Below are 25378 nucleotides of genomic sequence, written 5' to 3' on the forward strand. Positions count from 1 at the left end.
ATCAGCAGATGTTGAGTGTCTGCTTCTTACAGTCATGTCCTATGATCGATTCCTCGCTATCTGTAACCCATTACATTATAAGTCAATCATGGTCCCTAAACTTCAATTACTAATGGTCATGTGCTGCTGGCTGGTCGGGTTAGCTATAGCTTCCCTGGTTATTGTCCATATACTGGAATTACAATTCTGTGGCGCTAATATCATTGACCATTTTTTCTGCGACCTTGATCCTCTTTTGGATTCGTCGTGTTCTGATACATCATTGGTGAGAACTGAAATTCTTGTGGCAGGAATCCCAGTAACAGTCTTTGCAGTTGTGTTTATCGTTGTAACGTACATCTGTATCTTCTGCACCATCTTCGGGAGATCCACCACCACCACCAACGGTAGGAAGAAAGCCTTCTCCACCTGCAGCTCTCACTTGACTGTCGTCTGCATTTATTATGGGACACTAATTAGTAATTATATTATCCCAATGGCTGGGCAGACAGTTAATCTAACCAAATACCTTTCCCTTTTGTACACGGTTATTACTCCCTTGTTGAACCCCCTCATATACACACTGAGAAATCAGGAGATCAGGTCTGCTCTAGTTGGTTATACATCAAAGTTAGTTGATCAGTTTTAAGCACAATATTTTACTTGCCCTTCCTCAAGATATAAAAGATAATAGACAATGGACCAGATTAAAGTGATGAGAAAACATTATTTTATGGTTTTCCGCACAAGGACCAGTTTTTCCCATAGAGTAGACCACAAAGGGACAGATTCGCTCAACGTTACATCCGGACTATTGTAAGAACAGTAAAAAAACTTGGAATATTTGGCCTGAACTAGATTTAAGACTTATTTGGTTGATCGAAGCAATAGATTCTGGAACTGTCATCAGTTACGCAGAGTTTTTGAAGAAAAGACAAGGAGATGCTTCTTCCAATAGGCAATAGGACCTGATGATGGTAATAGGACTGACCATGTTGAGGAATGGCAGAATGGCTTTAACATCAGGGGGGGAACTTTCTAGCAAGGTATCAAAACGTGAAGCAGAGTAAGAAACAGGCAGCAGAGAATCAGAACCGATAACCGTCGGGGGGTCAGGCCAGGAACAACATTCAAAAATGCTCCATCTGATAAAGTTGGTCCAAGTGTAAATCTCTATAGACTTTAAAAGCCACTGGGGTAAATTAAAAAAGAAGCATTTATTTGTATATAAATAGTCTTTATTTGATTGTACTGTATATGGTATTTATTTGAATACATGTGGTTTTTAGGTACATTGCATTGAGACATTGCAAGTAAAATAAAGAATAAACATTATTTCTCACTCTCGGCCATTTTGTGCTTGAGGGTGATGGGCCGTCTCTTCCGGGCATCGGAATTCAAGTAGTCGCTGAGGGTTGGCTGGGAAACAAGTCTTTCAAGATAGGCCCTGAGCAAAGGGAAGGCAGAAAGGCACTCTGGAGACAAATCAAGGTGACATTGTAGTAGATCCACGAGGTTGTAATCAGCATAGGATATCTGTGGGAGGAGCAACGGAGAAATCACTTTATGGGCGGGGCAAAGCTCAGGGGTCACAGGCCATTGTCTGTCCCATAATAGAGAAGGCAACAACAACCTCAACTTTTTCAAATTGTCGCTGCGAAAATCCCAACTTTATTGAATTGCCATTGGGACAATTTAAAAAAGTCAAGTTTTTGGACAAAACCCATTGAAATGTCTAAAGTTTTGAAACAAAAGAACTTCAAGGAAAGGGAAGGGACCTTTGCTATTGGCTTCTACATGAACTCAGCAAGTTTAATCCGGCCAATTGTCAAATTCTGATTTTTATCCATTAAGATGCAGAGTAAATCTTGGAAAAGTCACATTTTTTCTCAAAGCCAATCGTTTAGGACAGTCGGGCCACCTCCCTTTCCAGGTCTGATGCTGGATTTCTCCAGGACTGTCCAGGGGCGGGTGTGTATAAATATATATATATATATATACATATCTATATACACCCAAGGGCTCTACCACCTCTAAAGCTGCTGCTTCTAGATGTAAAACTGCAAATCTCAAGATACTCTTCTGTTTTGGTCTCCAGTGCTCAAACGGGACATTATTGAGTTAGAGAGGGTCCAGAGAAGGGCAACTAAGCTGGTAAAGGGTATGGGAAGTCTCAGTTATGGGGAAAGACTGGCCAAGTTGGGTTTGTTTACACTGGAGAAGAGGCGCTTAAGGGGGGATATGATAACTATGTATAAATATATAAGGGGATCATATAATAACCTTTCTAATGCTTTATTTACCAGTAGGTCCTTCCAACGGACACAAGGGCACCCACTCAGTTTACAAGAAGGGAGGTTCCACTTCAATTTTTGGAAAGGATATGTTACAGTGAGAGCTGTGAGGTTATGGAATTCCCTCCCTGAACCAGTTGTATTAGCCCAACCAGTTGGGTTGGATGGCTGTTAACAAGTGAGGGAATACAGGGTTATGGGGGATAGCTCTCAGTACAAGTTGCCCCAGGGACTGGTCCGATTGCCATCTTGGAGTCAGGAAGGAATTTTTTCCCCCTCTGCGGCAAATTAGAGAGGCTTCAGTTGGGGGTTTTTGCCTTCCTCTGGATCAACTGGCAGTTAGGCAGGTTATATATATATTATATATACAGTATATCTGCTGTCTGTTATACCATGTTACATTCCCACTAACCATGATACCCCTAGTAGTTCTAATTACCTTCTGTCCCACAACAAATTTAGATCCGTTGTGATTTTTAGAAAGGACCCTCTCGAAGAACTCCAGCTGCTGGGGAAGGGCCTCAAGGTATTTCCCTTTACCTTTTTCCTGCTGAAAAGCAAAACGAGTTAATGGAGAATTCAACCCAATTGGCAAGATTTTGTCCACCACTATTAATTGACGACAAAGTTACTCAAAGCTAAAGGTCGTGTGAGAACACAAGGCCAGTCACATCAGCACCATTGTGCCAGAGCTAGAAAACCAGGATGGACTTGGGGGCCACATTAGACCCCAGGGGTAACAACAGAACATCAGCGAGATGCCAGATGGTGCCAAATTCAAAGTGAAAAGGCCCAGTGACAATGACTGTGCCAATCTGTATGGTCGCTTTGCTTGTGGGAGGTCCCCCTGTATTCCTAATGAAGACTGTTGGTATGTTCCTACCCTGCTTGTATGCTGTCCTGCCATGACCCCCAAAAAAAGTGTTGGGGAGCAACACAAGCATGAAAAAAGATTCCTGGGGGTGCTATTGAGAGCTGTAATTGGCTACTTAATAGCCCCAATGTGGACTGGCAGCCTACAGAAGGCTCTGTTTGGCATTATACTTGGTTATTATGCAGCCAAAACTTGTCTTCATACCAAAAATTCAAAAATAAGCACCTACTCTGAGGCCACTGGGAGCAACATCCAAGGGGTTGGGGAGCAACATGTTGCCCCTGAGCTACTCATTGGGGATCACTGCCTTAAGGCCATTAAGGTCCAAGACATCACCTATTTGTAATGGCAGCATGGGAACATTTACATTTCCTGTAGAAGTTAGTGGCCATCTTCTAAGTCAACTGGTCTTACCTGCATGTAGGGTTGCCTTGTCCTTTAAAGCCATTGCACCAAAAACCATTGGTGGTGTAAATTCACACGAGTATATTTATATACAGAAGAAGCTTTTATTTCCTCTAGATCAGTAGTTGAGCCCCAGGGAACTGGCAGGACAGGTGGAGGGGACATGGTAGGAGGGGAGGTCCCATAGCCAAGGGGTTATGGGCAACGTAGAACTTGGATTTGGGTGGACTGGGGAGAGCAGGCTTCATATTTCTTTGGAACCCTCTGCCCTCTCTCCCTAATCAGGGGCAGTTTCACCCCAAGGCAGTTTCCTTCTGCTACTGAGTTTGTTTTTGTATGTTTGTTTTTATTTCAAGAACGTGATACTGCCTTTTTGTTTGTTTTTAGGCATTTTCGATGGATCTCAAGCCTTTATCTTCATTATTATAGCGGATGCCTTGTTTTGGGTTTGGGGGTCTTCTTTTTCTTTTGGGTGGGGGAAGGGGTTAGGGTGGGCGTGGGCTTTCAACATTTTGTTTTGGTGGAGGGGAATGGAAGCCAAACTGGACAGAGACAAGACTTTGAAACTGGCTATCCATTGGGTGTTGTGGCATTGGTGAGGGTGTGGGGTGGGGAGGCGGTCAATATGGACAAAGGGGTGGACTTTGATAGTTGGCTGTCCTCATGTGGATGGAATGGGGAGGGAGTCACAAGTGAACTGTTCATGGTTAATTTAAGTTAAGAGGTGATAACAGGTGACGGGTATGGAATAGTCAGTCTTCATTCTTACCATTCTCAGCCACTTACACATGTAAAGTAGATAAAACGCCCATATTTCTTTCTCAGGTCCTCCACACTGTCGTTCACCATGTCTATGTGAGCACTTTCTTCATCGTTGTCTCCAGTCAGTCCTGCAGAAACACACAACACATGGGTCGTTAGTTATATTTCATCCAAGATTAAGCATGGCTCCTCTAGTCTGTGTGGGTTTAAGGGAAAACCCCATCTACAGCCTCTCCAATGTACCTCAGATGGGGCAAAAGAATTTCCTGACTCCAAGATGGCAATAGGACCAGTCCCTGGGTCAACTTGTACTAAGAGCTATCTCCCATACCCCTGTATTCCCTCACTTACTAAACAGCCAGTCAAACCCTTCTTCTACCTATCTAATGTATCAGCCAGTACGACTGATTCGGGGGGGGATTCCCCAACTTCACCCTCCCAGAATCCTCTATGAAGCAGCGGAGAAGGCTGTGAAAAGTCTACTCAGCTGTGAGGTCCAATTAATCTCACCTGTGGTTAAAATGGGTGGCCCAAGAGTAGCTGCTGCTTTTGGAGAGAGAAGAGCAAGTGGAGCTGGGATGTGGAACTCACACTGCAGGTAACAGTGTTTTTGTTCGGGGATAAGGGCTGGACAATCGAGAAAATGTATTCACAAATGACAAATTCCCTGGTAGAAGGACCGGCTACCATCTACTGCCCTAAAGACTTAGGAATGAAGTGACGTATTTTGACTATTGCTCTACTTGAAATGATTATTGATTAGTCTTTGCATGTGGCACAGTCAGCTCCTCATGTTCTATTTTTGCCTTCTGGCTGCTGCTTTACAACAAACCCTAAATGAGATAATATTATGGTCACTCTTACCCAGGGGTTCTAGAACTTGTATGTGCTATATACACTGTGTTGTTAGAGATGATAAGGTCCGCCATTATTTTTGGATGTGTCCTCAACAATCTGCGACATAAAGTTGCCATGCAGCACCAAAATCAAGTAACCTATGGCAAGTCATCATTAGGTACCATTTCCATTTTAGGTACCATCTGATTCGTCACTATGGGTTACAAGACTTGGTGTTTGAGGGAGCATACTCACCATGTTTATGAGCCAGATACCTCAGGATACTGTTACTCTGACACAGGACAAAATCTCCATTCTGAAACTGAGGCAGCCGACCAAACACCTAAAAAACAACAACAACAAAAGAGAAATTAGAAATGTTACGGGAGGCAGCGGAGGGACATTTCAAGTGTTGTATCCAGGTCTGACCTCCTATAGATCACAATATTTGCTGGGAGTGAACCTTAGAAGCCTTGTTGCTACTGTCCTGGGCTAGGGGAAGTTGCTCCACCCAATTTAAAGCACAGTAACAAAATTGTGGAGGCACAGTAACAAAATGGTGGAGGCACAGTAGCAAAATGGTGGAGGCACAGTAGCAAAATGGTGGAGGCACAATAACAAAATGGTGGAGGCACAGTAGCAATAAGGTGGAGGCACAGTAACAAAATGGTGGAGGCACAGTAACACAAAGGTCTCCACCTTTGTGTTACTGTGCCTCCACCATTTTGTTACTGTGCCTCCACCATTTTGTTACTGTGCCTCCACCTTATTGCTACTGTGCCTCCACCATTTTGTTATTGTGCCTCCACCATTTTGCTACTGTGCCTCCACCATTTCAAGTGTTGTATCCAGGTCTGACCTCCTATAGATCACAATATTTGCTGGGAGTGAACCTTAGAAGCCTTGTTGCTACTGTCCTGGGCTAGGGGAAGTTGCTCCACCCAATTTAAAGCACAGTAACAAAATGGTGGAGGCACAGTAACAAAAAGGTGAAAGCACAGTAGCAAAATGGTGGAGGCACAGTAACAAAATGGTGGAGGCACAGTAACAAAAAGGTGGAGGCACAGTAACAAAATGGTGGAGGCACAGTAACAAAATGGTGGAGGCACAGTAACAAAATTGTGAAGGCACAGTAGCAAAATGGTGGAGAAACAGTAGCAAAATGGTGGAGGCACAGTAGCAATAAGGTGGAGGCACAGTAGCAAAATGGTGGAGGCACAGTAACAAAATGGTGGAGGCACAGTAAAAAAAAGGTGGAGGCACAGTAACAAAATGGTGGAGGCACAGTAACAAAATGGTGGAGGCACAGTAACAAAATTGTGAAGGCACAGTAGCAAAATGGTGGAGAAACAGTAGCAAAATGGTGGAGGCACAGTAGCAATAAGGTGGAGGCACAGTAACAAAATGGTGGAGGCACAGTAACACAAAGGTGGAGGCACAGTAACAAAATGGTGGAGGCACAGTAACAAAAAGGTGGAAGCACAGTAGCAAAATGGTGGAGGCACAGTAACAAAATGGTGGAGGCACAGTAACAAAAAGGTGGAGGCACAGTAACAAAATGGTGGAGGCACAGTAACAAAATTGTGAAGGCACAGTAGCAAAATGGTGGAGAAACAGTAGCAAAATGGTGGAGGCACAGTAGCAATAAGGTGGAGGCACAGTAACAAAATGGTGGAGGCACAGTAACAAAATGGTGGAGGCACAGTAACACAAAGGTGGAGGCACAGTAACAAAAAGGTGGAAGCACAGTAACAAAATGGTGGAGGCACAGTAACAAAATGGTGGAGGCACAGTAACAAAATTGTGAAGGCACAGTAGCAAAATGGTGGAGCCACGGTAACAACATGGTGGAGGCACGGTAACAAAATGGTGGAGGCACGGTAGCAAAATGGTGGAGCCACAGTAGCCAAATGGTGGAGGCACAGTAACAACATGGTGGAGGCACAGTAACAAAATGGTGGAGGCACAGTAGCAAAATGGTGGAGGCACAGTAAGAAAATAGTGGAGGCACAGTAAGAAAATAGTGGAGGCACAGTAGCAAAATGGTGGAGGCCCAGTAACAAAATGGTGGGGGCACAGTAGCAAAATGGTTGAGGCACAGCAGCAAAATGGTGACGGCACAGTAGCAAAAAGGTGGAGGAGCAGTAGCAAAATCGTGGAGGAATACGACTAGCACCCCTTTGTGTCCTGGACCCACCTAACTTGCACGTCTGAATGACCCGCTACTAAGGGTGGGGGTTATCGTTTGGGGCAAAAAAAGAAACTCACCGCCTTTTTCCTTTCATCGTGGTTCCCTGAGCACCAGTCCTGCCACTGCACTTCATCCTCTTCCCAGGGAATGTCCTGATCCGCCAACAGTAGCCGGATAGCTTCAGCCCTTCCTACGAGAAAGCGCGCGGGGGGGCAAATAATAGGGGATCAGCAAGAAGAAAAGGCATAATAATAATAATAGCTCTCTGGGCATTACAGTCAGGGGGGGTATTCCCCAGGCCCTAGGCTACCAGCAGGAAGGGCAACAAGTGGGGCCCTAGGGTGGCATGTTGAAGTATCCAAGGAGTCCTGTAGGAGTCCTGGACTGTATTATTCCCTGGGTGACAGTATCCACTCTCAGTCCTTCATATGAAACTTACTACTATTAGGTAAGTACCCACCAATAGCGGTGGTGGGAGGGGCTTATACAGTATGACTGGAAGGCCCGTTGTTCATAAAAAGACCTATATGTTTCTATGTGCACTTACCTCTCACAGGGTAATAGGTCAGGGTGTAGCCAGACACTAAGGGAAAGAAATAATATAGTAAGTTAGGTTGAAAAAAGACACACATCCATCAATTTGAACCATAATGCCTATATATAACCTGCCTAACTGCCAGTTGATCCAGAGGAAGGCAAAAAAACCCCATCTGAAGCCTCTAATTTGCCCCAGAGGGGAAAAAATTCCTTCCTGAGCCCAAGATGGCAATCGTACCAGTCCCTGGGGCAACCTGTACTAAGAGCTATTTTCCATACCCCTGTATTCCCTCACTTGCTAAACAGCCAATCAACCCCTTCTTGTACCTATCTAATGTAACTGCCATTACCACTGATTCGGGGGGGGGGGGTCCCACAACCTCACAGCTCTCACAGTTACAAACCCTTTCCCAGTATTCAGATAGAACCCCCCTTATTCCTAAATGGGTAGAAATATATAACAACAGGGCCCTTGTCACCTTTTGTTTCAGTTATTGGTTGTTTTTGTGTGTAAATCTGTCGGTTCAGTGTTTACGCCCATTTATTTCGATGAGAATAGGTCTGTGGGACATGTCATGGCAGGGAGGCACATTAGCACAGGGAGAGGAGGAAGGGGGGCCCAGTGCAGATTAGTTATGCCACTGAGGTAGTTAGTAGAGCATCCAGAGGCTCCAACGAGGAGGCCAGTTGGGTTAATACCCTGCGGTGCCAGGATAGGGACTCAATCGGTCAGGCTCGGGGATAGTGAGATCCTTGGGATCACTGTAAGCTTTTCCTAGCGCTGGGGATTGTGCCCCAAGGCAGTAACTATTACCCCAGGGGTGTTGGGAACACTACCGCTAAAAAGTAAGAGTCAACTCTGACTGAGATTGGTGCCTGTACCTAAGGAGGAGACTGGGAAGCTATTCAGCCAATAAAGGGTTTCTTGTGGCATCCCAGGTATGTGTGAGATCAGGTTCCGTGTGTGAACAGTAACACTGGGCCCCACCCGTCCCACAGGAAAAACCGGTTGCGGTTACAAAGGCCCTGACTGCCTGTCTGCGCTTCTGTTAATATTAAATCTGCCGCGGCACGAGGAGAGGGGGCAGTCGGGGGTCCCACCTTCCCTGTTCCAAGGTCTTCACTTACCCACTTAGAGGGCTTTTTATTTCATATTAACATCCGTGGTAACAGGGCATTTTAACTGCTGGGGGGGTATTCCCTAATGGAAACTGACACTGATAGTGCAGGGGGGGGGTATTCCCTAATGGAAACTGACACTGCTAGTGCAGGGGGGGGTATTTCCTAATGGAAACTGACAATGCTAGTGCAGGGGGGGTATTCCCTAATGGAAACTGACACTGCTAGTGCGGGGGGGGGGGTATTCCCTAATGGAAACTGACACTGCTAGTGCGGGGGGGTATTTCCTAATGGAAACTGACACTGCTAGTGCAGGGGGGGGGGTTATTTCCTAATGTAAACTGACACTGCTAGTGCAGGGGGGGGTATTTCCTAATGGAAACTGACACTGCTAGTGCAGGGGGGGGGTTATTTCCTAATGTAAACTGACACTGCTAGTGCAGGGGGGGGGTTATTTCCTAATGGAAACTGACACTGCTAGTGGGGGGGGGGGTATTTCCTAATGGAAACTGACACTGCTAGTGCAGGGGGGTTATTTCCTAATGGAAACTGACACTGCTAGTGGGGGGGGGGGTATTTCCTAATGAAAAGTGACATTGCTAGTGCAGGGGGGGGGGTTATTTCCTAATGTAAACTGACATTGCTAGTGTGGGGGGGGGGGGGGGTATTCCCTAATGGAAACTGACATTGCTAGTGCGGGGGGGGTATTTCCTAATGGAAACTGACACTGCTAGTGCAGGGGGGGGGTATTTCCTAATGGAAACTGACACTGCTAGTGCAGGGGGGGGTTATTTCCTAATGTAAACTGACATTGCTAGTGCGGGGGGGGTATTCCCTAATGGAAACTGACACTGCTAGTGCGGGGGGGGGGTGGTATTCCCTAATGTAAACTGACATTGCTAGTGCGGGGGGGGGGTATTCCCTAATGGAAACTGACGCTGCTAGTGCGGGGGGGGGGTATTTCCTAATGGAAACGGACAATGCTAGTGCAGGGGGGGGGTATTCCCTAATGGAAACTGACACTGCTAGTGCAGGGGGGGGGTATTTCCTAATGGAAACTGACACTGCTAGTGCAGGGGGGGGGGGTATTTCCTAATGGAAACTGACACTGCTAGTGCAGGGGGGGGGGTATTTCCTAATGGAAACTGACACTGCTAGTGCAGGGGGGGAGGTATTTCCTAATGGAAACTGCCACTGCTAGTGCGGGGGGGGGGTATTTCCTAATGGAAACTGCCACTGCTAGTGCAGGGGGGGGGTATTTCCTAATGGAAACTGCCACTGCTAGTGCAGGGGGGGTATTCCCTAATGGAAACTGACACTGCTAGTGCGGGGGGGGGGTGGTATTCCCTAATGTAAACTGACATTGCTAGTGCGGGGGGGGGGTATTCCCTAATGGAAACTGCCACTGCTAGTGCAGGGGGGGGGTATTTCCTAATGGAAACTGCCACTGCTAGTGCAGGGGGGGTATTTCCTAATGGAAACTGACACTGCTAGTGCAGGGGGGGGTATTTCCTAATGGAAACTGCCACTGCTAGTGCAGGGGGGGGGGGTATTTCCTAATGGAAACTGCCACTGCTAGTGCAGGGGGGGTATTAATATTCTCACATATTAGAATATAAACAGCAACTAGTGAGTAGAATCACTTACTTTTCAGGATTGGATGGAAACGGCAACTGGATTTTCAGTTTTTAAAAAAAAAACAAAAAAAACAGTCTCTAACTGGTGACTGTCAGTCCGGCACAGATTCCTCCAGCGAGCGGCTCGTGCTGAGTCACAATGAGAGAGTGACGGGGATTGTGGGAAAAAAGCTTGGGATGTGGTTATTGGACTAATAAACTAAAGGAGCCAATCAGCTGGCAGGCAACGGTCTCAGTGCCCCATTACTGGCAATACAGTGCATGTAGATTTATTACTAGTGATGGGTGAAATAATTCGGCGGCAGGCATGGATTCACGGCGAATTTCCACGTTTCCACGGATTATTTAGCGAAATGGGCATCAAAATTCGGTGCATAAAAATTTGCGTCCATCATTTTTTGTTGACCCACTAAATTTTCGCCGTTTCGTGGATTTTGCCCACAGTTTCGCAAGTTTTTGTCGAAGTGAAACGGGACAGATCAGCTCATCGCCACTAGACAGGTCCAGTCCCTCTTTGGTGGTAAGAAGTAGCGATGAGCGAATCTGTCCCGTTTTGCTCCGACGGCAAAATATAATTCATAAAATGCGGGCAACTTTTTCTGACGCATCTGTCACTTTTTCCTCACTCGTCAATTTTTTTTTAGTTGTAATAGCCGTGGGTGACAAAATAATAGGCGCGGGTGACAAAATAATAGGCGCGGGTGACAAAATAATAGGCGTGGGTGACAAAATAATAGCCGTGGGTGACAAAATAATAGGCGCGGGTGACAAAATAATAGGCGCGGGTGACAAAATAATAGCGGTGTGCAGCAAAATAATAGGCGAAAATAGACATTTTCGCCGTTTTGCGAATTTTCCGCCGTTTTGCGGCGAAGCGAAATGGGACAGATTCGCTCATCACTATTGCCCAGTGATACAAATTGAAAGGAGCCATTTGTTTGTATATAAATGGTATTTATTTGAATGCTAATGCTAATTAGGTACCTCAGGTACTTCCTTGGTGCAACTCTTAGTAGATGCTGAGACACAGTGGGCTAAATAATAAATAAAATTCTCATTTGTGCTTGGGGGTGATAGGGCGTCTGTTTCGGGCCTCAGATTTCAAGTACTCATTGAGTTTGGGCCTTGAATTAAGTCTTTCAACGTAGGCGCTGAGCAAAGGGAAGGCTGAAAGGCTCTTTGGAGACAAGTCAAGGTGACAGTGAAGGAGATCCAGAAGGTTATAGTCAGCGTAGGAAATCTGTGGGAAGAACAAGAACACCATGAGCGGGGGTCACAGGCCGTTGTCTTTTGAGACTTTTGAGTGGGAGTTTTTTAAATAATGTAGCCAGTGGCACTTTATATTGGGCTGGGGTCAACAGTAACACTGGGGGGAGGGTTGCTCTGTACCCCAAGTTTCATACAGGCAATAAATATAAAGCTGGCCATATGCTTTGCTTAGGATCGTGGTACCCCCTCTCTCCCAGCTCTGACGCTGGATGTACAGTATATTATATTATATTATAAGCCCCCAAGGAGTTCCTTATAATATATAGTGAATAAAGTACCCCCTATTGTAACATATAAGGATATTATAAGCCCCCGAGGGGTTCCTTATAATATATGGTGAATAAAGTACCCCCTATTGTAACATATAGGGATATTATAAGCCCCCGAGGGGTTCCTTGTAATATATAGTGAATAAAGTGCCCCCTATTGTAACATATAGGGATATTATAAGCCCCCCGAGGAGTTCCTTATAATATATAGTGAATAAAGTACCCCCTATTGTAACATATAGGGATATTATAAGCCCCCGAGGGGTTCCTTATAATATATAGTGAATAAAGTGCCCCCAATTGTAACATATAGGGATATTATAAGCCCCCGAGGAGTTCCTTATAATATATAGTGAATAAAGTACCCCCTATTGTAACATATAGGGATATTATAAGCCCCCGAGGAGTTCCTTATAATATATAGTGAATAAAGTACCCCCTATTGTAACATATAGGGATATTATAAGCCCCTGAGGAGTTCCTTATAATATATAGTGAATAAAGTGCCCCCTATTGTAACATATAGGGATATTATAAGCCCCCCGAGGAGTTCCTTATAATATATAGTGAATAAAGTACCCCCTATTGTAACATATAAGGATATTATAAGCCCCCAAAGAGTTCCTTATAATATATAGTGAATAAAGTACCCCCTATTGTAACATATAAGGATATTATAAGCCCCCAAAGAGTTCCTTATAATATATAGTGAATAAAGTACCCCCTATTGTAACATATAAGGATATTATAAGCCCCCAAAGAGTTCCTTATAATATATAGTGAATAAAGTGCCCCCTATTGTAACATATAGGGATATTATAAGCCCCCGAGGGGTTCCTTATAATATATAGTGAATAAAGTACCCCCTATTGTAACATATAGGGATATTATAAGCCCCCGAGGGGTTCCTTATAATATATAGTGAATAAAGTGCCCCCTATTGTAACATATAGGGATATTATAAGCCCCCGAGGAGTTCCTTATAATATATAGTGAATAAAGTACCCCCTATTGTAACATATAGGGATATTATAAGTCCCAGAGGGGTTCCTTATAATATATAGTGAATAAAGTGCCCCCTATTGTAACATATAGGGATATTATAAGCCACAAGGAGTTCCATGACCATATCAAAGCACAAGGCTGAAGGCCAAGTCATGAAACCCCAAGGTGACTTCTAATATCCTTATAATATATGTAACATATATACCATGTTACATTCCCACTAACGATACCCCCAGGAATTCTTATTACCTTCTGTCCCACAATAAACTTAGATCCATTGTGATTTTTAGAGAGGATCCTCTCGAAGAACTCCAGCTGCTGGGGAAGGGCCTCAAGGTATTTATCTTTACCCGTGTCCTGGGGAAAAGCAAAGCAAGTTAAAGAGAATTCACCATGTTTGGCGAGATCTTGTCCATCCTTCCCAAAATACTACAACGTTAGTTTCAAGCTTTCCCATTCTGTAAGCTATACAAAACGCTATACAAAAACCAAGATGGACTTGGGGGTCACATTAGACCCCAGGGGTTACACCAGGATATCAACAGGCTGCCAGATGGTGCCAAAGTCAAAGTTAAAAGGTCCAATGACAATGATTGTGCCAATCTGAATGGTCACTTTGCTTGTGGGAGGTCCCCCTACTGTTCCTCACACTCATTGCCTCCTCTTTTGGACCTCCAACCCTTATGTACCAGTGGCCTCTGGCAGTCCAAGTCATCACCTACTTGCAATGGTAGAATGGCCAACCTTGTAGTTTATGGCCAACATCTTCAAAGTCTATTGGCCTTGCCTACATGTACTATACACACATTGGCCAGCCTGCTGGGGGCTGAAGCAAATCTTACTGTGAATGTAGTAGAACTGGGGTGGAAGAAAGTGTATTAAGTGTTGCATTTTCCTTTGAAGACATTTCACCAAAACATTGAGTATGTGGGGGGGGGGGGGGGGTGCAGTGGTGTAAATTCACCAAGGGTATATGTATGTAATAATTTCCTCTAGATTAGTGATTGGCCCACTCAACGTGGGCTTCAGGGTCCTGACATGATGGCTATAGGGGAAGGGGCCATGACGTAGGGACTGTAGGACCAGATGGCCCTCAGCCAAGGGACAATGTACTGTAGTGCTATTGGTTGGGGTTTAACTGGGGGATTTTGCTTTATTTTCTTTAGCATCCCCTGCCCTCTCTCCCTAATCAGGGGCAGTTAAGAGGTGATAACAGATGGTGGGTATGGAACGGTCAGTCTCAGCCAAGAAGGGAAGCAGGTAGATGGTTGGGTCTGAAGCTGGCCGTTAGGACTATATGCCAGTTTTGAATAGGGACTGGAGTGAAGTGATAGCTTTTGGGTTTTAATAGCATGGGGGACAAGATCTCCACTAGACCAACCTCCAGTCAGTGACTGGGGACTCTATCTTTTGATATTGATAGTTCAAGTTTACTTCTTTATAAAGTCTGTGCCTAATTCAACCCAAAGTAGCATCTCTGTTGAGTACTTTAGTACAAGGGGTGGTGGTAATGTGATGGTGCCACAACAGCCGTGCTACATATATTAATAATATGGCGGCCTTACATGTGGTAGCACACAATAGGTTTCATGATGGTTTACAAACATGGTTGGATCTGATTAATTACCAAATTGCCATACATGGTGTGATCCGCTTGTCTCCTGATTTGGCCACCTAAGGTGGGTGATATCGGGCTGATTCGGGCGAAATGATCAAATTAAAATATATACAGTATATGGGCCGTCTGATTGAGGAGCACATCAACGAGCTGAAGCAGTCCCCGATCCGATGGGAAAATCAAACCTACCCAATTGAGATATGGCAATGTTAGGCCAGATATCGATCATACATAGGCAGATAAGCTGCCAAATTGGTCTGAAGAACCCTAATGAGCTGAAATCTGCCCGTGTATGGCCACCTTTACTTCCATGATTCCTAACCCAATGTGATAATCTTATAGCTTCATTCTTAACCTTCTAAGCTACTGCCGTACTTACATATTCAGTAAAGATAAGGCGCACATATTTCTGTCTCAGATCTTCCACGCCATCGTTCACCATGTCTATGTGACCAAGTTCCTCATCATTGCTTCCATTCAGTCCTGTAAAAACACGTGGGTCATTAGTTATGTTCCATCCAAGGTAGAACTTGGCTCACTTTGACAGTCAGTAGAGGCCATCTGAAGCCTCTCCGATTTGCCTCAGAGGGGGAACAGTTTTATACTGACTCCAAGATGGCAATGGGACCAGTCCTGGGATCAACTGGTACTAAGAGCTATCTCCCATACCCCTGTATTCCCTCCCTTGCAAAAAAGCCACCAAACAACCTCTTCTACCTATCTAATGTATCAGCCAGTACCACTGATTCAGTGGGGTAATTCTCACAACTTCCCAGCGCCCCCTTAGGGTGAAAACACACGGAGCTACTAGTAGCAGCTACTTGTCATGGCTACAGAAACAGACAATGCTGATCAGTTACTGATAATTGTCTCTACGTGTGTTTTAGCAGACGCAATTCTCAGTATTGTCTATGGCAGGGGATTGGTAGCCGTAACAAGTAGCTGCTACTAAGTAGCTCTGTGTCTCTTCACCCTTAAGTGGCTCTTCTTTAGTGTAAATAATTCCTTAGCCAAACTGTCATCATACCAGATACCTTTCACTTTCATTTTCAGTTTAGTCACTTAGTCACATATATTTTTACTATTGATATACTTAGAGTTATTATGGATTAGTCTTTGCATGTTGCTCAATCAGTTCCTCATGTTCTTTTTTTGTTTTTTTGCCTTCTACTTTACGATATTTGTTGTAGTGTTTATATGCTCTAAAGGAAGCATCTCTATTCGTGCTTATGTTCACTGTTCTATCATTTAATGTCTTTGTTAACCCAGTATTTTCTGCATGAAACCCTAAATGAGATCACGTTCAATGAATAGATGAATAGATCCACCGTTTCTCCACCAATGGGACATCAAATTGTAATGGAGCACATTTTTATGACATCTATATTATAACATTACGTTCCCAATACTTTCATAAAGGGCAAGGGGTGGGATAGAGACACCACCTACTATATATATATACATACAGATATCATGCCACTAATATGTAATTAAATAAAGTTTCCAAGCCTACGGGACTCACCATGTTTACGCCCCAGATACCTCAGGATACTGTTACTCTGATACAGGGTATAATCTCCATTCTTAAACTGAGGCAACTGCCCAAATACCTAAAAAAAACAAATAAAGGAATTAGTAACGGCTGATAGAAATGCTACGGGGGGCAGTGAGGGACATTTCAAGTATTGTGTCCAGGTCTGACCTCCTATGGAATATGTGGCCCCTAGTGATGCCAATATAGGGGCTCAGTTATGAACATTTACACATATAGCAAACAGCGATGAGCAAATTATTTTGCCAGGCATTGATTCGCAGTGAACTTCCGCATTTCGCCATAGGCGACTTGTTTCGCAAAACCCCAGTGAAAAGATGCGGGTGACCAAAAAATAGACGCGGGTGACCAAAAAAGACACGGGCAACAAAAAAGATGCGGGTGACGAAAAAAAAATTGGGCGACAAATTCGTTTAGAAAAAAATTTAGACAAATAAATTAAATGCGCGTCAAATTGGGCGCAATCACGTAAAAAAGGGCGCAGTCTCATCAAAATTGGGCATGGACGCATAAAATTGGGTGCGGTCTAATCAACATCGGGCGTGGTCACGGCAAAATTGGGCATGGTTGCGTAAAATTGGGTGCGGCCGAGTCAACATGGGGTGCGGTCACGCCAAAATTGGGCATGGTTGCGTAAAATTGGGTGCGGCCGAGTCAACATTGGGCAAGGTTGCGTCAAAATTGGGCATGGTCACGTAAAATTGGGTGCGGTCGAGTCAACATTGGGCGTGGTCGTGTAAAAAAAAGGGTGCGGTTGCGTCAAAATTGGGCATGGTCGCATAAAATTGGGTGCGGTCAAGTCAACATTGGGCATGGTTACGTCAAAAAGCATGGGCGACAAAAAATAGATGTGGGCAACCAAAAAAGACACAGGCAACAAAAAAGATGCGGACAACAAAAAAAAATTGGGCAACAAATTCATTTCGCAAATTTTTCGCCATTTTGCAAATTTTCTTTTTGCCGTTTCGTGAATTTTATGGCGAAGCGAAATGGTATCACTAATAGCAAAGTGTAAGAGCACACCCCTTTTATTATAATAAACAACGGAGGTGCAAAGACACTGGAGAAAAACCCATTTAGTAACTCCAAAAAAAAATCCAAGAAAGCCAAAGGTATCTGCACACTCAAGAAAATAAAGAAATTCAATACAAAAACACATCATAACAAGTTTAGCCCGACGCGTTTCAACCCATAAAGGGTCTTCATCAGGGGAAAAAATTAAAAAAAGGAGCAGGAAAAAGGGCACCTGCCCCTTTTTTAAATTTTTCCCCTGATGAAGACCTTTTATGGGTTGAAACGCGTCGGGCTATACTTGCTATGATGTGTTTTTGTACCTGCCCCTGTTTTTTTATTTTTTCCCCTGATGAAGACCCTTTATGGGTTGAAACGCGTTGGGCTATACTTGTTATGATGTGTTTTTGTATTGAATAAATGTTCTTTTTTATCTATTTTCTTGAGTGTGCAGATACTTTTTGCTTTCATGAACAGTTACACTGCAGAAGACACTTCCTAACTTGCCCATCTGTATGACACAATAGTAAGGGGGTGGAGTTAGTGGTGGAGGTGGAGATGCCTAAGTACCGCCCCCCCCCTTTTTTTTTACAGTTATACAGGATTTCCAAAAATGACTCACCGCATGTTTCTTTCTGTCATCTTTCCCCGCAAACCAGAGTGGAATCTGTGCTTCTTCATCTTTGAAGGCAACGCCCTGATCTGCCAACAGCAGCCGGATAGCTTCAGCCCTTCCTACAGGGGTGCAAGATATTTGGGGGATCAGCAAAAAAAAAGCTGGGCAGACGTGTCATTTTAATAGGACGCTGCCTGAATTTGCTAAAATAGCCAAAAACAGGGCACAACAATGTAAAAAATAAATATTTTTTAGACAAAAATCCCAACGCGTTTCGACCCCAGTAAAACCACGTTACTAGGGTCGAAACGCGTGGGATTTTTGTCTAATAAATTTACATTTTTTACATTGGTGTGCCCTGTTTTTGGATATTTTGGAGCATTCAATTTGGGGATTTTCAGGTACCCCCCCCCCCACGATGAGCCCCTGATATTGGTACTAACTATATAATTAATATCATTACAAGTAGGGCCCTTGGGTGTGATTGCCCATCCAACCTTGGGCACAGCTATTGGCCAGATACCATATTGAAGTATCCAAGGAATATAATCTATAATAAGCTATAATCTGAATAAGCACTGCATTATTCCCATGGTGACTGGTACTGCTATAAGGTAAGTACCCACCAATGGCTGGGGTGGGAGGAGCTTATACAGAATGACTGAAAGGCCTGGTGTTAATTAAAGACCTATATGTTTCTATGTGCACTTACCTCTCACAGGGAAATAGGTCAGAGTGTAGCCAGACACTAAGGGAAAGAAATAAGCAGTAGTTTATTACATGGGTAGGTTGCTGGTTGCTAGGGTCCAATTTATCTTAGTAACCAGAGAGTGGTTGGAGAGAGTGACTGATATATGAATAAGAGAGGGGCTGAATAGAAAGATAAGGAATAAAAAGTAACAATAACAATAAAACTGGAGCCTCACAGAGCAATAGGGTTTGGCTGCCGGGGTCAGCGACCCCCATTTGAAAGCTGGAAAGGAGGCAGAGAGGAAGGCAAATAATAATAAAACTATACAAAATAAATAATGAAGGCCAATTGAAAAGTTGCTTAGAACTGGCCTTTCTATGACATATTACAAGTTAACTGAGAGGTGCTTGTATTTAATATTTCAGCCAATCAGAGGAACAGGACTATTCAATAACAAGAAACACAGATCAGAAAGGGAACAGATGGTAGAAATGAAGCAGCAACTCCCCCCCCCCCATCAGCCCGGGGTGGGACACACTAGTGAGCAGAATCACTTACTTGTCAGGATCGGATGCAAAGGGCAGCTGGAGTATCAGTCTCTGGAGCCTGTTTGTGACTGCCGACTGTCTGTCTGACACAAGCTAATATAGAGAGCGCCTTGTGCTGAGTCACAATGAGAGAGCGATGGGAATTATGCAAAGCAGGCATTGTCAGGCAGAAATAGAAAGCTTGTTGGTCTAGTAACCCTTAGCAGCCAATCAGCTGGCAGACAAAGGTGTGCACCATTATTGGCAATCCAGGGTATGAAAAGCTAAATGACTTAACAAGATTTATAGAACCTAGTGGTTGGCATGTTACCACCTGGGAGGAACTGGACCCATGCCTAGAACCTAGTGGTTGGCATCTTACCACCTGGGAGGAACTGGACCCATGCCTAAAACTTAGTGGTTGGCATCTAACCACCTGGGAGGAACTGGACCCATGCCAAGAACCTAGTGGTTGGCATCTAACCACCTGGGAGGAACTGGACCCATGCCTAGAACCTAGTGGTTGGCATCTTACCATCTAGGAGGAACTGGACCCATGCCTAGAACCTAATGGTTGGCATCTTACCACCTGGGAGGAATTGGACACATGCCTAGAACCTAGTGGTTGGCATCTTACCACCTGGGAGGAACTGGACCCATGCCTAAAACCTAGTGGTTGGCATATTACCACCTGGGAGGAACTGGACACATGCCTAGAACCTAGTGGTTGGCATCTTACCACCTGGGAGGAACTGGACCCATGCCTAGAACCTAGTGGTTGGCATCTTACCACCTGAGAGGAACTGGATCCATGCCTAGAACCTAGTGGTTGGCATGTTACCACCTGGGAGGAACTGGACCCATGCCTAGAACCTAGTGGTTGGCATCTAACCACCTGGGAGGAACTGGACCCATGCCAAGAACCTAGTGGTTGGCATCTAACCACCTGGGAGGAACTGGACCCATGCCTAGAACCTAGTAGTTGGCATCTTACCATCTAGGAGGAACTGGACCCATGCCTAGAACCTAATGGTTGGCATCTTACCACCTGGGAGGAATTGGACCCATGCCTAGAACCTAGTGGTTGGCATGTTACCACCTGGGAGGAACTGGACCCATGCCTAGAACCTAGTGGTTGGCATATTACCACCTGGGAGGAACTGGACCCATGCCTAGAACCTAGTGGTTGGCATGTTACCACCTGGGAGGAACTGGACCCATGCCTAGAACCTAGTGGTTGGCATCTTACCACCTGGGAGGAACTGGACCCATGCCTAGAACCTAGTGGTTGGCATGTTACCACCTGGAAGGAACTGGACCCATGCCTAGAACCTAGTGGTTGGCATCTTACCACCTGAGAGGAACTGGACCCATGCCTAGAACCTAGTGGTTGGCATGTTACCACCTGGGAGGAACTGGACCCATGCCTAGAACCTAGTGGTTGGCATCTAACCACCTGGGATGAACTGAACCCATGTCTAGAACCTAGTGGTTGGCATCTTACCACCTGAGAGTAACTGGACCCATGGCTTTTCCCCAGTGGCACTGTAATTAGGTACTGTATGGGCAAGCAGGGTCAATGATTGTATCATACAATGGGCAAAAGGAGACCCATTGGGCAAGGAGCACATCAAAGTGCCAATGAGGTCTTTGCCCGATAAAATTTCCACACCTGTCTGATGTAGATCTCAGCAGCTTTGATTGTCCCTTGTATGGCCTCCATAGACCCCCCTGTAGCCTCCATTACTGCACTAAAGATGCCACTAAGTTCTCCGCTTTTTATTTTGGAGACCATGCCACTTACATCTTTTTTTACTGTACATTTGCCTCAACCAATGACCTTTTCTAAAGGCAGCTTCTACATCTGTCTCCCTGTGCTCTGTTCCTATGTTTCTAAAGTGATTTGCAAGTGTCGGGAATCCATGAGGTTTAAGTCCCCTACTGACTGAGGAAGTCCCAGTTCTGTCCCATCTGCCATGGGGGCTTCCCTAGTTGGCTCAGGGATCTAGTGACCTAGTGATCCCCAACCAACTGGATTAGACCAATTGGGGTGGTCAAATCAGGCTCAGATCTGCTTTCCAATGAGTGGATCTTGCAGACTATGGACAACTTTTACCTTCCTCTACTGTGGAGTGAATGGTGGAAAAGCGCAGAGTAGCACAAACTATGACCCTGGTGCAACTAATACAGGATCCCGTGTACCTTGGGCTCTTGATGTTTATTGTGGCAGATAATATGTTCCTACATTCCCCATAATTATGGGCTGTTAGAGCGCGGCCTCGTTAGAGAGAGGCTTGTGCTGAGTCACAGTGAGAGAGCGAGGGGATGGGGAGGAACGGGTCAGGGGAGAAGAACAGGTTCTGACACACAGGGTTTGTGTAGGGGGCGGAAATATTAAGTAAAGAGAGTTTTTTCCAAGTAAAAAGAGTTCCAAGTCATTTGAAGGTTTATAGCCGTAGCCATTAATATACGGGGGCCCAACGAGATTTCCTTTTTGCTTTGGAGACAAAGTCCCTCAAATATTTGCACTTGGGAAATAACAACAAAGGGCTTTGGGATCTGTTCTGTACGGGATAAACCCAGAGCTCAGCTAATCAGGTGTTTGCTGAAGTCAAGTCGGTTATCGGTTATCTCCAGCAATGTACAATGTTGTCACCAATCAGGAGCTTTAGTGAATAGAGACCTATCTCTGCCTAATCTCTGATTGGAGCGACAGTGCACATATAATTATAATATGTATATATTAGATATAAAGGGTCATTTACAACAGCTTAGTTTTTTTTTTTTTACCCATAATGAATAGGGCTGGACTGGGGGGGGGGGGGTGCAAGGCCCACCGGGGCTGCCACCCCAGGGGCCCCAGTCACGGCCCCTGCACCCCGCCAGCCAGGGTTGGAGTGGGGGGTGAAGGGCCCACCGGGGCTCCTGTCCCAGGGGCCTTGCAGGTGCCCCCAGCCGTGCGCGTCCCCTAACCCCCCCTACGCCCCCATAGGGGCCCCCCTAACCCCCCTCACAGGGCCCCCCACCCGACATCCTCCCCCGAGCGCCTAAATTTGACGCATCAGGGAGTGGTCGGAAGGGGAAGCGCCGACAAGGGTTGGGTCTGGGCCGCCAGGGCCCACTAGAGCCGGGGCCCACCGGGATTTTTCCCAGTGTCCCGGCGGCCCAGCCCGACCCTGCCGCCAGCAGTTTCCCCCCCGCTGCCTGCCGAACCCCCTCACCCAAGTGCATGTACAGTATAGTGACTTTTGGGTGCTCCGGGGTAGGGAGAACAGCAATTGGCTGGAGCTCCGGGGATCGGATCTGGGTTTTTTCCCGGTGCCCCGACGGCCCAGTCCGACCCTGATAATGAAGCAATTTTTTTTTTACCATAATTCCAGCGTTATTCTTCCCCCGGGAGGGGGAGGGTCCATTATTATTAGGGTCCACCCTAAAGGGGTGGTCCTAATAATTTCAGCAAATTTCCTTACACTTGTTTAATATTAAAAACATGAATCACAATATATATATATATATATATATATATATATATACACCTTATCTTGCACTCGAAAGGCATTTGAATTCCGTCTTCTTTGGTCACGCCCTTTAAAGCGATACTGACACATTTCTATGAAACTCCATAGGAACGTGTCAGTATTAGTAATGAATTGCAACACGCAAAATGTTTGGGGCCAAAAGTCCCCCAAAGCTGTCCACAGCCCAGTAATACTTGTTGTACCAGACACTCCGACAGGGCTAAAGGCACTTCTGTGGTTGTTTCAGTCATGCTGGGCTGGGGGTGGCACGACCCTTCCATAGGTTAATTAAAAATGGAAACAGTACTCCAGCCTATGGAAGGATCATAGTATTGCCGGGCTGGGGGCGGCTTTGGGGGACTTTTGTCCGGTATTCCCGCAGGTCTGGCCGGTTTGGCCCGACCTCTGCACTACGTTTTTGGTGGGCGGGTTTGAGTTGAGCTCTTCTGCTTGCCCTCCACACCACGCATGACCAACCGGTTCCTGGTTCCGGCTTTCTAATTTATAGGCATACATCCGCCCACAGCCTGCACCTTTTGTAAAGTCAGTGGTGGTCAGGTCAGGTCTATAAATAGACGGGTTGAGTTAGGGTTGGGGGGGGGGTCTAGAAAAACTTGACCCACACATCTCTAGTGCAGGCCTCTCTATAATATTGCTTTCATTTAGTTTTCTGTCTGAAGCTGGACTTACCTTGTTTGGCCCGGTGGCCAGATGATGAAATTCAATATACTGGTCAACTTAATCAAAACCTTATGCATCCTTAAAATAAATATATATATAGAGCAGATTAAAAACCTGGGCACCATCCCTATATATGTGCTCTAGATTGGCTAGAAATAATGATACGCCAACCTCTCTATGTTTCCATTGGGCACCATCCCTATATATGTGCTCTGGATTGGCTAGAAATAATGATACGCCAACCTCTCTATGTTTCCATTGGGTACCATCCCTATATATGTGCTCTAGATTGGCTAGAAATAATGATACACCAACCTCTATGTGTTTCCATTGGGCACCATCCCTATATATGTGCTCTAGGTTGCCTAGAAATAATGATTCACCAGCCTCTCTATGTTTCCATTGGGCACCATCCCTATATATGTGCTCTAGATTGGCTAGAAATAATGATATGCCAACCTCTATATGTTCCCATTGGGCGTCATCCCTATATATGTGCTCTAGATTGGCTAGAAATAATGATTCACCAACCTCTATAAGTTTCCATTGGGCACCATCCCTATATACTGTATGTGCTCTAGATTGGCTAGAAATAATGATTCACCAGCCTCTATATGTTCCCATTGGGCGCCATCCCTATATATGTGCTCTAGATTGGCTAGAAATAATGATTTACCAACCTCTATATGTTCCCATTGGGCCCCATCCCTATATAAATGCTCTAGATTGGCTAGAAATAATGATACACCAAACTCTATATGTTTCTATTGGGCACCATCCCTATATATGTGCTCTAGATTGGCTAGAAATAATGATACACCAACCTCTATATGTTTCTATTGGGCACCATCCCTATATATGTGCTCTAGATTGGCTAGAAATAATGATACGCCAACCTCTCTATGTTTCTATTGGGCCCCATCCCTATATATGTGCTCTAGATTGGCTAGAAATAATGATACGCCAACCTCTCTATGTTTCTATTGAGCACCATCCCTATATATGTGCTCTAGATTGGCTAGAAATAATGACACACCAACCTCTATATGTTTCTATTAGACAAACAGAAAGGGACAACAAAATATGAAGATATAGAGGTTCTTTAAACACTACCCAGAGGGAATTAATTACATTTCCCATTCTGAAAATATAATTTCTTGTTATAAAATACAAACAATTCCACAGACTTGGGTAATTTCCCCAGAGACAGTAGAACCTTCAGGAACACTCAGCTCCCTGCGAGCCCCACAAGGACCTGTTCTCCTATAACTGGGCGCTCGTGCCTAGCAGAGTTCTCAGAGCTCCTTACCCCCATCCCATGCACAGGGTCTCCGTGTGAGAGGAACAGGGGTGAGTTACTGCTCTTCTGTTGTAAGAAATAGAATGGAATAAGGAGTGCGGGGATGGAGGAGTCTCACACTTGCAGATACCAAACCCAAGGGTCTCTCTAGACACACAAGGTATGTGTACCCAAGTCCATAACACATTTACCTCCTTAAGAAAATCAATTTTCTGTGTAGGTTTCCTGTGCCAAGAACCCATTGATACAGCATTGAAAACTTTATAATTAAATGTCCTTCTACACTCTTCTAAAGCCCCTACATTCCTGTCCTGCAGCCAATCATAAATGCGGAATGATCTGTGACCAAACAAAGATCACATTTCAACTGTATGGAGTCTCGCTTAGCATCGCCAATTAAGTCAATGGTTCTCCCATTCCCCAAGTCATTTCCCTACAAATTAATTACAATGTCAGGGAACCCCAACTCTTCAATAAAGTAGTCAAATCCCACCATATTGCCCCTATTAAGGCCTTCCATTCCATTCCATTAGATGTCAGAAGATAAACCTAAATTAGACCCATATGTTTGCTCCTCTGACCTTTCCATTGCCCAGTGCACAAAAGTGTCAAGTGATCAAAACTTCCAGCTTCTGACCTGCAATACATCACAAAGTACGACCGATGAAGGCCTAATGTATGGTTTG

General features: G+C 45.0%; 2 protein-coding genes across 2 annotated transcripts; both read right to left on the reverse strand.

Moving 5' to 3' along the window:
• Positions 1 to 1221: 1221 nt before the first annotated feature.
• LOC100490385 (glutathione S-transferase P 1) lies at positions 1222 to 11322 on the reverse strand. Its single transcript, XM_031899569.1, has 7 exons — positions 10646 to 11322; positions 7890 to 7925; positions 7420 to 7532; positions 5407 to 5494; positions 4339 to 4442; positions 2713 to 2823; positions 1222 to 1515 (listed from the first exon to the last, which is right to left on the reverse strand). Coding segments are annotated over exons 1-7 (657 nt in total). The 5' UTR covers positions 10647 to 11322; the 3' UTR covers positions 1222 to 1311.
• Positions 11323 to 11572: 250 nt separating this feature from the next.
• On the reverse strand, positions 11573 to 19262 carry gstp1 (glutathione S-transferase pi 1). Its single transcript, NM_001016641.2, has 7 exons — positions 19225 to 19262; positions 18688 to 18723; positions 17982 to 18094; positions 16319 to 16406; positions 15176 to 15279; positions 13428 to 13535; positions 11573 to 11875 (listed from the first exon to the last, which is right to left on the reverse strand). Coding segments are annotated over exons 1-7 (636 nt in total). The 5' UTR covers positions 19226 to 19262; the 3' UTR covers positions 11573 to 11689.
• Between the last annotated feature and the right edge of the window lie 6116 nt (positions 19263 to 25378).

Source organism: Xenopus tropicalis, chromosome 3, assembly GCF_000004195.4.
Source record: "Xenopus tropicalis strain Nigerian chromosome 3, UCB_Xtro_10.0, whole genome shotgun sequence".
NCBI classification, from domain to species: domain Eukaryota; kingdom Metazoa; phylum Chordata; class Amphibia; order Anura; family Pipidae; genus Xenopus; species Xenopus tropicalis.

Bases quoted from the DNA above. Each gene is read 5' to 3' on its own strand.
- LOC100490385 (XM_031899569.1), bottom strand. The intron at 7,533-7,889 runs GTAAGTGCACAT...GCTTTCTCGTAG, and splicing joins GACCTATTACCCTGTGAGAG to GAAGGGCTGAAGCTATCCGG. The intron at 4,443-5,406 runs GTGAGTATGCTC...GTGTTTCTGCAG, and splicing joins GTATCTGGCTCATAAACATG to GACTGACTGGAGACAACGAT.
- gstp1 (NM_001016641.2), bottom strand. The intron at 15,280-16,318 runs GTGAGTCCCGTA...GTGTTTTTACAG, and splicing joins GTATCTGGGGCGTAAACATG to GACTGAATGGAAGCAATGAT. The intron at 11,876-13,427 runs GTAATAAGAATT...TTCTTCCCACAG, and splicing joins AGTTTATTGTGGGACAGAAG to ATTTCCTACGCTGACTATAA.